The 13835-nt window shown below is 35.5% G+C and overlaps 3 protein-coding genes across 4 annotated transcripts in view; all 3 read right to left on the minus strand.

Moving 5' to 3' along the window:
* Positions 1-1252, minus strand: part of LOC136810410 (uncharacterized) — a 28422-nt gene extending 27170 nt beyond the window's left edge. Inside the window, exon 1 of one of the 2 annotated variants that reach the window (XR_010847104.1) lies at positions 1069-1239. Coding sequence is in view for 1 of the 2 variants with exons in the window: in XM_067066977.1 (XP_066923078.1) it covers positions 1069-1129 (61 nt within the window). In the remaining variant the exon portion in view is untranslated. Of the gene's footprint in view, positions 1-1068 lie in introns of both variants that reach the window. The other variant, XM_067066977.1, reaches the window with a different exon arrangement.
* A 137-nt stretch (positions 1253-1389) lies between these two features.
* LOC136810413 (receptor-type tyrosine-protein phosphatase delta-like) lies at positions 1390-8962 on the minus strand. The gene is made up of 13 exons (XM_067066979.1): positions 8729-8962; positions 8415-8519; positions 7876-8175; positions 7476-7779; positions 7158-7253; positions 6859-7065; positions 6633-6739; positions 6314-6539; positions 5988-6171; positions 5599-5882; positions 5311-5480; positions 4984-5122; positions 1390-1439 (listed from the first exon to the last, which is right to left on the minus strand). Exons 6-13 carry the CDS (start codon positions 7040-7042, stop codon positions 1423-1425), a joined length of 1311 nt encoding a protein of 436 aa, XP_066923080.1. The 5' UTR covers positions 7043-7065; positions 7158-7253; positions 7476-7779; positions 7876-8175; positions 8415-8519; positions 8729-8962; the 3' UTR covers positions 1390-1422.
* Positions 1788-3571, minus strand: LOC136810520 (uncharacterized). The gene is made up of 4 exons (XM_067067096.1): positions 3451-3571; positions 3001-3269; positions 2605-2767; positions 1788-2106 (listed from the first exon to the last, which is right to left on the minus strand). The coding sequence occupies exons 1-4, from the start codon at positions 3506-3508 to the stop codon at positions 1904-1906; spliced, it is 693 nt and encodes a 230-aa protein (XP_066923197.1). The 5' UTR covers positions 3509-3571; the 3' UTR covers positions 1788-1903.
* Positions 8963-13835: the final 4873 nt, after the last annotated feature.

Here is a 13835-nt window from a genome sequence, read left to right on the forward strand (position 1 = left end):
TAATAAATTGTTTTCTCGCTACGCAAGTTTCTAAGTAGCTAGGCCCGGTATCTATAAGGCTGGAACACCGGATTCTTCCAGTCGTTTATACAAACTAAATCCCGTATCATTATTTGTGTTTATTATTAGTATTACATGCATTATAAACGACCCCAGTCTAGTGAAAAGACAAAGAAATTTTAGAAAAGAGTGCAATGAAAATCTGCATAAACGACGATTTTTCGGCCGGAAATTTTTTTTATCAAAAATCAGACTCGAACACATTTTGTGCATTACTAATATGCATCTTTGTGCAAAAAATCGGGAAAAACTAATGATGAAATCTCGAGGAAATGGTAAAAAACCGGATTTTGCAGCATATTTCCGACATTTTTAGCCGGAAATTTTTTTCTTCAAAAATCAGGCTCCATCAAATTTTAGGTATTACCATTTTGCATCAGTGTGCAAAATTTCATGGAAAAAACAGTTCCAGAAATTCAAGAGAAACCGTTTTCCGGCGGATTCTCGGCTGTTCCGGCGATTTTTGGAAAGTTACGGCTTCAAAAATCAGTTTTATTGACAATTAAATCATGCGTGATGGTGGGCATTGTCAAAAAACAAAGAAATATTAGGAAAAAGTCCAATGAAAATCTGCAAAACAGCGATTTCCGGCATTTTCGGCCGGAAAAAAATCGTTCTCAAAAATCAGACTCGGCCATGTTTTGGACTTTGCTAATATGCATTTTTGTTGAAAAAGTCAGAAAAAACTAATGATGAAATCTTGAGAAAATACCAAAAAACCGGTTTTGGCATTTTCGGCCGGAGAAGATTTTTTTTTCGAAAATCGTCACTTTTTGGGCATCACGGTGTAAAAAATCAGAGAAAACTAATGAACCAATCCCGAGGAAAGCTGGTCACGGATGAACGAACGGACGGACAGTTTTATTTTTACATGTAAGTGTTCCCGTTTCATATCAGACACATATTTTGTATCAGGACAGCGTCTGCCAATCCAATGTGAATTAAAATTGATGAGTAAGCGATATCACTCTTATTTAAAAACAAAACAGAGGTAGGTCCAAAAATTACCTGTGAATGTAGCCGACGAATGTGAAATAAGCAGAAACCAAGCAATTACCACGAAAGTCATCTCTGCTAAAAAAAGACATTAAACAGTTAGATAGAGGCATTTGTAAGACTGGAATGTTAACAAGTATGCCAGGAGTAGCTCGAAACACCTCATCTAAAACTGAAGGTTGAGACTATTGATTTCACTGTAAAAAATATCAAAATAAAATTACTTAAGAAAAAAAAACGATTTCAGAATTTTTTCTTCATCCTTATTTAGTCCAATAAATTGATACGAATAAAACCTGATTGTTTATAACTGGTAAGCATGACAATACTGACGGTGAATTGTATTTGTTGTGTTACCCAAACTCCTCACTTCAATACAATCTCTAAAATAGATGAATACTCAAGAAAGTTCACTTACTTTCGTCATAAATATGAATAAGCAATGAAAAATCAAATCAAACCTCACCCTTTCATTATCGTTCATTCAACATTCACTGAAATAGAAATTCTAAATGGGTCCAGAAATCACTATGACTTTCAAAAACAGCCAAAATGAAAAATACAATCTAAAGTACGGCACCGGAAACGGCGTTGCTATAGTTTGAAACCTGCCTAGTAGCATCGTCAAAATATCTTTCAATTCTTTTTTTAGGTTTTAAGAAAACTAAGACCGATACTTTAGCAAAACGTAATCGAAGAATGAATATATAATTTGAGGAAAATTTACAGATATATTTTCTTAATATATTTACAAAATTTACAATTATGATATGAAAAAATAATACTTCTGACCTTGCTCGAGAGCAATAATAGACTTCAAGATATTAAGAATTAAAATTACATGGTTTTAGAATTTATACTTATTGACTTGATCAGGAGTTAGCCATTCGACGTATTTCCTCATATTTTTGATGAGGTATTCACGCTCAAAAGCGTGCTTGACTTCAATTTTATTAATCTTCTTTTCAAAATGTTCTTCGAATTTTTTCAGCATTTGGCGAGCTTCTTTTTCGTAGAAATGGTCGCATGTCTTGTGTGTGATCACATATGCTGAAAAATAAAATATGTAAGCAGATGAAACAACTCGTCCATTTTCATCCGAGCGAAACGTCAAAATCATTCCTTTTAATATACAGTATTACAACAGCCTTTAAAAGCCTGAATTAGAAGCCAAAAAAAGCACAGCTATTACACATTTTATCGAAACGGAAGGTAAGAAATTTCCTCTTACAAACCGGGAATTTTCGAAATTGAAATTATAGATATTTGAGATGCTGGCAGACTTCATTCTTTGTGTGGCTTTACTTGAGGACGAAACAAACTTATCAAAATAGATCCTGTCCCTTTGTGAAGAAAAATAAACAAGCAAAAGATCTAGTTTTTTCTAGCATGCTTTCTAGGCGCGTTCTTGATGGGAAATAAGTGGCTTCACTTTTTCTTACCTGAGAAAGGTTAGAGATTCTACTCTAGCCCTTCGGGCTTTAATCTCAATGGCCTAGTCAGAGGTAGACTGGCTTAAAAGCTTACAAGCATGAGATGGAGACTCACCCATCACTCTGTTTGTTCTATGATGACGACAATGATAAATACACCCAATGATAAAAGCACCCAGGAAAGCTCCACCCAACACTTTGATGAGAAACATCCAAATATCCGATTCATATTTTATCATCGCATTTCGTTTGTCAAACAATTCGCTGTCCGCATAATTCTGAAGCGAGATAAATTGTGAAATGAGAATTATTTACCTGATCACGGGCTTTCTCGTCTTTCTCGGTAGCCAAAGTCAATGAAAGTCTACGAATAACTCAAGCTGTTCCAATTTCTCAAAGTAATAAGATAGATAAAATATTTCAACCAATTATTCCTGATCGAAAAAAACTGCCATGTGCCATGGCTTATTAATAAAGAGAATTCTTTTATTGAGATTAAAAAGTGTCTTACCCGTTTGTCCGCATCGATGATAGCTTTTATTCGTTCAATTAATTCCACTTTTTTATCATGAAAATATTTCCTAAAACATTTCTCCAATCTCAAAGCTCTGCCACCGAAGACAATGCCTTGAGTAGCGCCTGATTCTTTGATACCTCTGAAGATGACGTCAGGATCAGACATCTTTTCGGAATGATAGGCAGCATAAATTGCATCAACGGCCATTCTATCGACACGTTTGCTACGTAAAACTTCAATCAATTCCACTGTGTCACCAGCCGCTATTGAGGGAAAATTTCAAAGGATGATTGTTAGCAAAATTACATTTTAAGAGAGCAGCAGATTACAAACTGTAAATACACAAGAGGTATGCTGCTGACATCCACTAACGCATTGGTGCTCCTTATCGTGCCTCTTACTACCCGGGGGTCTGCCATTCAGACTACATTAGGACGAACTTACTTTCTGAGATGATACCAGCCATCCGTTTGATGACCAATTGATCATAAGATTCATTCATTGCTACAACTTTCTTTGAAAAGATGCTCCCTTCAGTTTTTTGAACAGAATAAGCCAACAAGATGGACGACGAAACACCGGCAATTAATGTAGCACTTATTGCAATTCCTACAGCGATTATTGGAATAGAAAAAATGCGACCGAGTTTTCCAGTTGCAACGATGTCCCCGTATCTAGATAGGAAGAAAAATCAATTTTTAATCATTTGGTATTTCCCTCGCAATTGACGAAGCTAAAATTGTATGGTAAGAGTGACGTGATTGGGCGTTTAGAAACTTCTTGTTGTAAACGTCTTATTTGAAATGGCTTTAAAAAGCGTAATTTAAAGACTTGCCCAATACGGAGAACTGTATTGAAAGCCCACCAAAGTCCAGCGCCAGCGCCATGGAAAAAAGTATCAGGGAAGGCTTCTTGATTCGTTCGGTTCAGTTGAAGTGGATGGATGACATTGCTACGAAGAGAGAAAATGAAATGATTTCAGGTTTAAGCAGGCTCAATGAGAGTAATTTTAATAAGTATCTCATCATACATAATTCAAAGAACGAGGAACATTTTCAAAAACTTCGACTTACCACAATCCACATGATCAATCCAAGAGCCATCACTATTAAAGCAACAATCGCACCAACAAAAGACCACAAAATCAACACTCCATTCAAAATCATATTATTCGTCAAATTCAAATATTCAACTTTCAGCGAAAATACGGAAACTCCTGGGCTATCCAAAATCCCGACAAACGGTCTACTTTTGTAGTATGTGTTTATTTTATCCGTTTCTATTGGCAACACAAAGTCGGTATCATCAAAAATGGCATCATTTAACTCGCTGACACTCGTCATGGGACCTTCCCAGATGATATTTGTGGCCCCATGCCCATTCGAACAATTTCCACAACAGAGATTGGTTGCTGCGGTTACAAGGTTCTTCAGTAATCCAATTTGTTCCCCGTTTTCTATTCCAAAGTACGGCATGTGATTTCGATAGACTGCTTTGAAGTTTTTTTCGCAACGGCAGGTTTCTGGCAAAATTACAGACAATTATAAAACGTACGTAAAATATTGTCTAGGTCAGAAAAACTCTAAATCACAAAGTAGGGCAACCTCGACCTCAACCTCAGAGGGTACTTTTGAAGACAACATATGGATGGTTACATATGGGACCAAAAAATGTTCTTCGAATTAGAGAAGCATTCGTATAACAGAGTAATTTGAACAACTTTACAGCTGAGGGCACTAATATATTAGTTCGGATTACAGAATGATTCGAGCAATAGAAGTCCGAGTTAGAGTGATTTGAATGTCCTTAGAAAGTACTTGTCCTGAAGCAACTCCGAGCATATTTAATATTGAAAGACTGAACCATAAAGAGTTCGAGTAATAGAGTTGTTCCTTAGTTTCTGTGAGAAGGCGTGTTGAATAGCTGAAACTTTACAAAGGTATGTAAAATAAGGATGGATAAGACGGATTTAATTACCTGCATAAAAAGGCTTTGAGAAAGTTCCGGGTCCAGCGAATGTCTGTGCAGCACTTTGGAAGGCGTAAGTGACGAAAGGTTCGAGATTGTTAAGCTCGACACCTTGTGTTGGAAATTCGAACCAAAGGCTTGTCACATCCTAAAAATGAGAACATAACTCACATCACTAAAATTCCTACCTTCTGACGTTGCAATTAAGGCCGACCATAATATTTGTTATTATAATCTTGTTTCTATAAATTTGTCATTATTGCTACCATTTTTATTATTGAGTTTGATCCGTAGAACAACAATTCGCCACCGTCACAAGAAATAGTAGAACTTTACCTGATCAACGGGAGCTAGATCAATACCATTCCTTCTGACTGGGTAATAAATGATGTTATAATCCAAAACTGTCCCCTGTGAATCTGCATACGATAAAGTCGACCAATTCAACGTTAATTCAGTGAAGGAGAACTTATCATAAATTGTTATGTTTGGACCAGTAACAGGAACTAAAAAAAAAAAGAACTTAACTTAATTTAAAAGGTTTGGGCAAAGCAAAATTGCTAAAATAAATCATAAGTTTTTATTGTTAGTTGTTTGTTTGAGATCAAAAAAATTTGTTTATACCTGCTTGAGCACAAGAGGCGTTCAAATCGAAAGTAGGTCCAGGTCCTTTACTTGTCATCGCAGCCAGCCTTAACGTATACCACTGATACAAAACTAAATCTTCAATAATCATTCCTGATTCACTGGCGTTCGCATATTGAGCTTCTTCAAGATAAAGATATCCCCTGCTAGGTAAGGCTCGTCTCTGTCTTGTCAATGTCAGCGTTGATTCGGATGACATGTTTTGATTTCTAGTAAGATAGTCATCCATTTCAAAAGATTCGATGGAACGACGTTTCCTTTTTCTAAAAATGGGATGATAGTTGATAAGAAAATAGTTGATGAAATGGGAGTCTTTCAAAAAGAGTTTACAACAAGGTACGAGATTTAAAATATAAATTTCAACTTACTGGTTTTCTTGCATCAATATTCTCAATTCGTCGGCAGGAGGACCATCATTCATACGGCGATAATAACAAACATACCCCGTGATAATTCCATGAGAAGTTCCCCATGGTACGTCATCCCAATAAATTGAAACACTTGTCGTCGACATCGTGAACCCTTCAACGTTCGTGGGAGGCGATTCAGGAACTGAAAAGTGAATGGCAATCAATATAGAGCACAAGCAACATAGTATCTGAGAAAACTTCTGGATATCACCGATAACTTACAGAGCCAAAAAAATTATATTTTTTCATTTATCAAAAATGGTGAGTGAAATCTAGTAGCTTACTGTCTTCATCAGTAGAAATTATGATTTTGGGTGATTTTGGTCCCGTTGCCAGAGAATTGAACAAATCAATTTGAATCTCATATTCAGTATAATTCTTCAAATTGCTGATCGTGTGGAGGAGATCAGGTACGGTCACTTCATCAACAAACGTTGTGTTCTCATTGCAATCTGCTAATTCTGCTTTAGAGCAATCCAACACATTGTAATATATTCGATATCCCACAATCTGAAAAAACAAAAAAGACCAAGAGTGTGATGTACTCAAACTAGGCGGTTAACGTTTAGACAATGTTTTGATTGTTAAAATGAGAGTCCTTACAATGCCATTAACTTGACCGTGGACTTGCAACATTTGATCCCATCCGCAATCGATAGTTGAAGAGCTTCCATTGATGCATGTCAAGTTGGAAGGGAAAACCTCCGGAACTACAAAAAATATAAAGATGTCAATGTATCAGTTTTTTGTATTACAAACATGAGTTTTTAACCGATATGATGTAACATTTTTCAGATTACAATATTCACAAGAAATCTAAAAGTCATACCATCTTCTAACGTTTTGGTCGAGAATTCAATGGAATGGTTTCCACGTCCTTTCACCGTTTCAGCTGCAATTTTGAATGAATAACTTGTGAAGAACTTTAGAGTTGACAAAATGACTTCTTGTGTAGGTGCTGTGATACTAGTTTCTTTCCAATCAGGTGGTTCAATCGTATCATCTTTGTACATCACGTGGTATGCCGCTATAATACCTACAATCAAGTCGAGAGGTTGTGAGTTGTCAGTAGAGTTAATGAATTAGATTATTAAGAAGGACAAAGAAAGAGGAGCAAATCAAACCCACCTCTCCTGAAGCCTTCAGGAACAACATCCCATTGAACTTTGATGGAAGTTGATGTTTCTGGACCAGCAGTTCTGTTTGCAGGTGGCACCTCGGGCACTGGAAAACAAAAACATTCATTGTTAATCATTCAAAAGTCCAAAGTCTATTTGAAGCTAGTCCGGCAAAGATGAAGATTTTCAGCTGTGTTTTTTGGAACAAAAAAAAAGTTCATCATTAGCATTGTTCATTGTAATTACTATCAGCTCAAATGAACCGAGGGGTGTGGTTGAGAATAATACCAATGAAATTGCGAAATACAATCTCACTGGAAGCACTTACAATCTTGATCAGTCTTGATAATTGCAATGGCACTTTCAACACCACAAACGATTGTACATCCTGCAACTGTAAATTCATAATCGCGCCATTTCTCAAGCCCTCCAATATCCAGGCTTTTTACCGCACCGTTTTCCAAGACTTCATACGTGGTCCAACTGGTGTCAACATTGAGTTGGCGAATGTTGACCAGATATTTTGTGATGAGACCATTTCGATCATCAGGTGGAATCAATTCAAAACGAAACCTCAAAGCGGTGGAGTTGATTTTTTGTGCAAAGATGTTTATCAGGTGGCAGTGAGGGTGCTGGAGAAATAAAAAAGAAATAACAATTACGACATGCTCCAAAAAAAATAAAGAAAAAAACACAGGAAGCAACGTATCAAAACACAAACTACTCACGTCCAAAGTCTGTTCTGACCAAAATAGGCTGTGCAAAAACTAAAAAGCCACGTCGTGTTCCGACAGCTACACTCAAACTGTAATTAGTATATTCGTTGAGTCCTGTTATAATTGCGCTGTTCGGTCCACCATATTGGATTTCTTGTTGTTGAAATATGTTTGAAACTGCAGTGACGTTGATTTTGGAAGCGATAGGATATCCGAAGTTAGAAAAAGGATCAGCAATGTTGTCGAAAAGTAATTGAATGGTTGTTCCAGTGATATTACCACTTCGAACATTCAACGGTGGTAATTGCGGAACTGAAAAATAAGTTGAAATTGAAATGTAGTAAAATGACATGTTACTCCATTTCAAATATAGAAGAATGAATCAAGAAAATCCAATAATTTTGATTGACATACAAATCGTGATTGAAAAGGTTAAGAATGTCGATTTCGTCCAACAGACATTTGAATAGAGAAGAGGAATGCAGAATGATTGTCGGTATATACACACGTGCATTTCGGATTCGTTCATTTATCTAACTGACGTGACTTACTCCATTCGTCAGTGGAGATGGTGATGAGAGGATTGCTCCACACTCCATAACCAACGCTTGTTTTGCCACACATTTTCACCTCATACTCTTGAAACCAATCCAAGCCTGGAAAATCACAGTCGAATCAGTGTCAATTTTTTTATTGGATTGTTCAACTAAGATCACGAGAGGAGTGATTTGATATGATATTTTCCCGATATCGTCAACGTTGGTTGGAAATTGTAATTTCAGGTGATTTAGCAAAATATTAGCCTAACGAGATGACGGTCTTCTATAGCTACAAAAACGCACAGAAGAATGATACAATTGATTACCTGAAATATTTGCCACGCGATGAGTTCCAACTTCAATTTCATTTACGGCATTAGTCCGAAGATTTTTGTAGTGAATTTTATATCCGAGGATGATACCATTTCTATCTGCTTCAGCGATTTCATCCCAAATGATCTCAATGGAAGTTTCTGTCAAATTTTTCCCAATAATGTTCAAAGGTCCTCCTGTCGGTACTACAGACAAAATAAAGGAGAAAACGTTAGTCCGAGCAAATGCATGCAATGGAAGCATTTCATATGTTAAAAATTAAAAAAGTAGTTTTAGCAAGCATGAAGTATTAGTCCTTTTGCTTCAAGTTTGCACTAATAATACAATAATGACCGGTTAGTGGGGACTGTACTGAGAAATATTGCCCGAGGTCAAGTAACGACCGAGCTTGCAAGGTTGTTGCGTTGACCGAGGGCAATATTTTCAGTACAGCCCGAAAAAACCGGTCATCATTGTATTTGTTAACCGTTTCCTTCAGCTTCGATTGATCTTTAGGCACTTTATCCAGGAAAAATAGCAAAATAATGCGAAAAAAAACAAGAAAATAGATAAAAAATTATTATAATTTCTGACGTCAGAAATAAACAAGCTAGATGCTGAATGGACCTACCTGATGATGAAAGTTGGATAGCAATGCGAGGAGAAAAAAATCAGTCAAAAAATATAGCGTTTAGCGGAAATGCATAACGCAATAAATTCATCATTGATTGTTGATGGGGGGAGAGGGAAGGGTTGTAAGGGAAAAATAAATAGAAAGTTCTGGTCGCAAAAATCAGTTTTATTGACAATTGAATAATGCTTGATGGTGAACATTGTTATCAATAATGTTTTTGTGTGACAAACATAGAAATACAAGGAAAAAATCTAATGAAAATCTGCAAAAACGGCGATTTCCGGCATTTTCAACCGACAAAAATAAATTCTCAAAAATCAAACTCGGCCATGTTTTGAACAAGATTAATACGCATCTTTGAGCAAAAAATCAGAAAAAACTAATGATAAAATCTCCTGAAAATTCCAAAAAAACAGTTTTTCCGGCATATTTCCGGCATTTTCGGCCGGAAAAGAATTTTTCTCAAAAACCGGACTCCGTCACATTTTGGGCATTACCATTTTGCATCATTGTGCCAAAAATCAGAAAAAACTAATGAGCCAATCTCGAGAAAAGCTGGTAACAGACGGACGGACGGACGAACGAACGAACGAACGAACGGACGAACGAACGGACGGACATCGGTTAATTTATAGGACGTCGTCATGCAAAAAGAACCAATTGCATTGCGCAAAAAGCCGTGTAGCCCGCTTTGAAAAAGTAACCGGTTAACAACTCTTTTTTTAACCAATGCTTCAATTCGAACAAACTGTATACCGTTTAAAAGAGCACGACTTTATACTTTTTGAGATAAATAATTTTGAAACTTTTCGAAAATGAAGAACAAAAATGAGAAACGAAACGATGAAACTTCTTCTAGAGATATTCGATGCAAGAAGTTTATGCTAAATCATGATTCATTTCCATTTTCTAAATGTTTTGTAATTATTTTTCTTAGAATTTACAGTGCTCTGACTTATCTTGTTAACAGTGTATTTAATATGTTAAAATCGAAGCATTCGTTGAAAAATGGCTCACTTAAAGCGAATAGACTTTAAAAATGAGGAAGCGAAAGTCACTTTGTGTTAATGGGCGGGATTGCATTTAAACACAGAATTTTGTTGTAGAATAATTCAATTAACTTTGGTCATTCAACAACATGAATACAGGTATCTTACAAAAACAATCATTCGAAATAAAACTATCAAGATTAATTTCATCTTACGATCTTCAAGCGTTCGTTCAATTTGAAGTGTGGTAGTGTTTGGTCCTGCGCCAATAGCAGTCGCTCCTCCAGCTTTNGGCTATTTTCGTTATATTTGCATGATTAATCGCACGATGAGTTATTTTTTCTTCTTTGGCGCGCCTTCAAAGAGAGCAATTAATCGTTAATTGCATCCTGTAGAGAGCAATTAATCGTTAATCACACTCTTCAATGAGGCGCCAATATTTACAAAATTGACTTTAATGTTTTTTTTTACATTTTTTTTGCATCGAACGTTTTAATTGCATTCAAAATTTATTTTATGAGAAAGAAAATCAATAAACAACATTAACAGAAAGACATAAAGAGAAGAGAAAAATATAAAACTCTCAGTGTAATTTCTGTAATCTACTTTCCTAACTGGGAAAAAGTAGTGAAAGCCATTCCCGGAAGCCATTGTGCGATTAGCTCGTAATCCCATAATAACTCGTACAATTCGAAAATTGCACTCGTGATTTTTTTGTTTCGAATTTTCCTCGTCCTTTCGGACTCGGAAAATTAATAACAAAAAAATCACTCGTGCAATTATATTCGAATTGCACTCGTTATCATGTGATTACATATACGTATCAACGATGTAAAAATAATAGATAACCAACTTGCCTTCATTCTCAAAAAACATCCGTGTTACGGTTGTAAAAATATTAATGACATTTTGATATTATTGTTCTATAAACATTCATCTGTTTATTTTGTATCATGCAACCTTCATGCACTTTTCATACGTGAGATATCGCATTTCAAATCACACATATACAGGGTGTCCCTAATTAAAGTATCGAGTTTGAACATGCGATTGAGTAGAAAGTTTTATGTGCGTGTTCACAAAAATTGTATTTTAAGCTCTCCCTCTTTTTTCTTTGTCATTACGATTAATTTATACGTTGTAACTACCTTTTGTAATAAGCCTGTGTGATGGAGAACGTTCTTATATTTTAGCGATAACACACACAAACTTTTCTACTCAATCGCATGTTCAAACTCGATACTTTAATTAGGGACACCCTGTATTTTTCAGATACTGTAACAGCATTTTATGAGCGTTTATTTATCCAGATGAAGATTAAGTGGTATCAGGCCGATTCGTAGTCAATTTGTCTAAAGATTGGTACCTTTATCTTTTGAAAAAAAATTCCAAAATTTGCAGTAAATAACAATTCAAATTTCTATCAATTCAGTGGATGTCAAAAAGTGTGTCAAAATCTAGCTAAAAGCATAACACGCACTGCACACAGAGCTTTTTAATAGAGTGCTCATTTCAATAGGAAAACAATGGTTGTTCTCTTGGGAGAAGTGCCTTCTAGAGGTAGTTGGTTATCTATTATTTTTACATCGTTGGATGTATCAACCACTTTTGATGATTTGCATGATTGTCACGAGAGCAAGATAGATTTCTACAGATGCATTTTAAGCATATAAAAACTCTGGTCAGGGATACTTTGGAGGCTAAAGTTTTTCTTTAGCTTTTAAAGTATCCTTGCTCTGGTGACAAAAACTTGATTTTGGGACATTGAGCCTCTTTCACGAAGTTAACGTATTTTTGAAAATGCTTAAAAGAAAGTTTTTGAAAATCAAAAATTTTTTAGAAAGTTGATATTCTATTTTTAAAATAAACTGCTTTTTGAATTTTTAAGAAAATCTTTTCTACATATTGCTCTAGAATCTATTTTCAAAAATCATTGAAATTATATAATATCTGTGTAGTAAAACACTGAACATTTTCCTGAAAGCACCGACCAACCTCAAATTACATACTGCTATATGATACACTGACCCCAACTCCACCGGCTGATTGGTTATAAAATCATCAAATGTTAATGTTGGTGAATTTTAATGGAAAGGAAACGTGTTAACTACACCAAATGTCAGAATGTTTACTCTAAGACCTAATTAATGAAGAACTTGGTAAATCCTGATGGAATACAAGATAGAATGATATATTTCTTTATAAGAACGATTTTATGAGAGTCGAGGCTCAAATGGCCAGGGTATAAAAACAACTTTAAACACAGTTCTTACAAAAAATAACAATTGAGGTGAAATAAGCAATAATTGCATGCTTTTTTATTATAAAAATTCAATAAATACAATCAATGGGACAAAGATAGCCTCAAGTATCTTAAAATTTCGATCTAAATTAAGAACATCATAACGATTCTAAAATCTAGCATGTCCTAGAAATTTCCATAAATTCCATATTATATCCTAAAAAAAATTCATAAGTTCAAAAACCCAGAAAAGTCAAAGATTATAAAATATATATCTATTCCTTTTGTTGAAATAATCCATAATTTTACCTCTGGACAAATCGACCCCTGGGCCTGGGTATGACTGTTTTTTGCAATTTTTTCAAGAACTGGGATGGTTGTTACTTTAAAGGTAAATTGGGTGTGCAAAATATGTGCAAAATTCTGTTTCTCACAGGGTCAATTTTCAATTTTTGGCTTGGACATACCCATCACTTAATACCCCTGGTCCCTGGAAAAATCAACAAAGCCCAATGAAGAGTTTTTTCTTGCACAGTACAATCATTTATACCGTCAACTGCTCTAACTTAGGACTATCTGACAAAACATGGGACGGCAATTCGGCCACCATTTCACCGAACCTCCAAAATAATTTGATTTGAGTTAATGAACGGTGTATCAAAAAATACACGATAAATTCTTTTCGCACCAAGTAGGCTTTTAAATCAAAATATGAAGAAAATCCGTAGTGGAATACATGCCAGTGTCTGGAACGAAGAAGAACAAATTAGTGGCAAAACGACAGCGTTTGACGTCACTTGCACGGGCGGCAAGTTACACGCTTGTTATTGGTTAATCCCATCAGGCAATAAGTGGTTAGGCGACGGGCGTTCTCTAATTCTCCAATCAGCGTCCAGTCATTTTGAATGAAAACAAAAAAGTTAAAAAGGGCGTGTTATCAGTGAAAGTTATCGTGACATGTTATGACAGAATGTAAGATTGATAAACTTGGTGGAGTGCAGGCCAGATTGTCAACAGTCCCATGTTTTGACCAATCGTCCCAAGTTAGACGGTAATATACAGATTTTAGAGTAGAAAAAGATCCAAGAATTATCCATTTAACAAGTTTATATTGAAGCAAACAAATCCCATTTGATGCACTTTCATGGTCCATCAGGCTGTCAGTTGTCGTTCGTCCAGCTGTCAGTTACTGTCCATCAAACATCAATAATAATCATATCCAGATATCATAACATATAAACTTATCAAGCATATGA

This window comes from Clytia hemisphaerica, unplaced genomic scaffold (genome assembly GCF_902728285.1).
Source record: "Clytia hemisphaerica strain Z4C2 unplaced genomic scaffold, Clytia hemisphaerica genome assembly, whole genome shotgun sequence".
NCBI lineage: Eukaryota > Metazoa > Cnidaria > Hydrozoa > Leptothecata > Clytiidae > Clytia > Clytia hemisphaerica.

Bases quoted from the DNA above. Each gene is read 5' to 3' on its own strand.
- LOC136810413 (XM_067066979.1), bottom strand. From the start codon at position 7,042: ATGTACAAAGATGATACGATTGAACCACCTGATTGGAAAGAAACTAGT. The intron at 6,172-6,313 runs GTAAGCTACTAG...TTCACTTTTCAG, and splicing joins AATTTCTACTGATGAAGACA to TTCCTGAATCGCCTCCCACG. The intron at 5,123-5,310 runs GTAAAGTTCTAC...TCTCATTTTTAG, and splicing joins ATCTAGCTCCCGTTGATCAG to GATGTGACAAGCCTTTGGTT.
- LOC136810520 (XM_067067096.1), bottom strand. From the start codon at position 3,508: ATGAATGAATCTTATGATCAATTGGTCATCAAACGGATGGCTGGTATC. The intron at 3,270-3,450 runs GTAAGTTCGTCC...TTCCCTCAATAG, and splicing joins GGCTGGTATCATCTCAGAAA to CGGCTGGTGACACAGTGGAA. The intron at 2,768-3,000 runs GTAAGACACTTT...ATCTCGCTTCAG, and splicing joins TCATCGATGCGGACAAACGG to AATTATGCGGACAGCGAATT.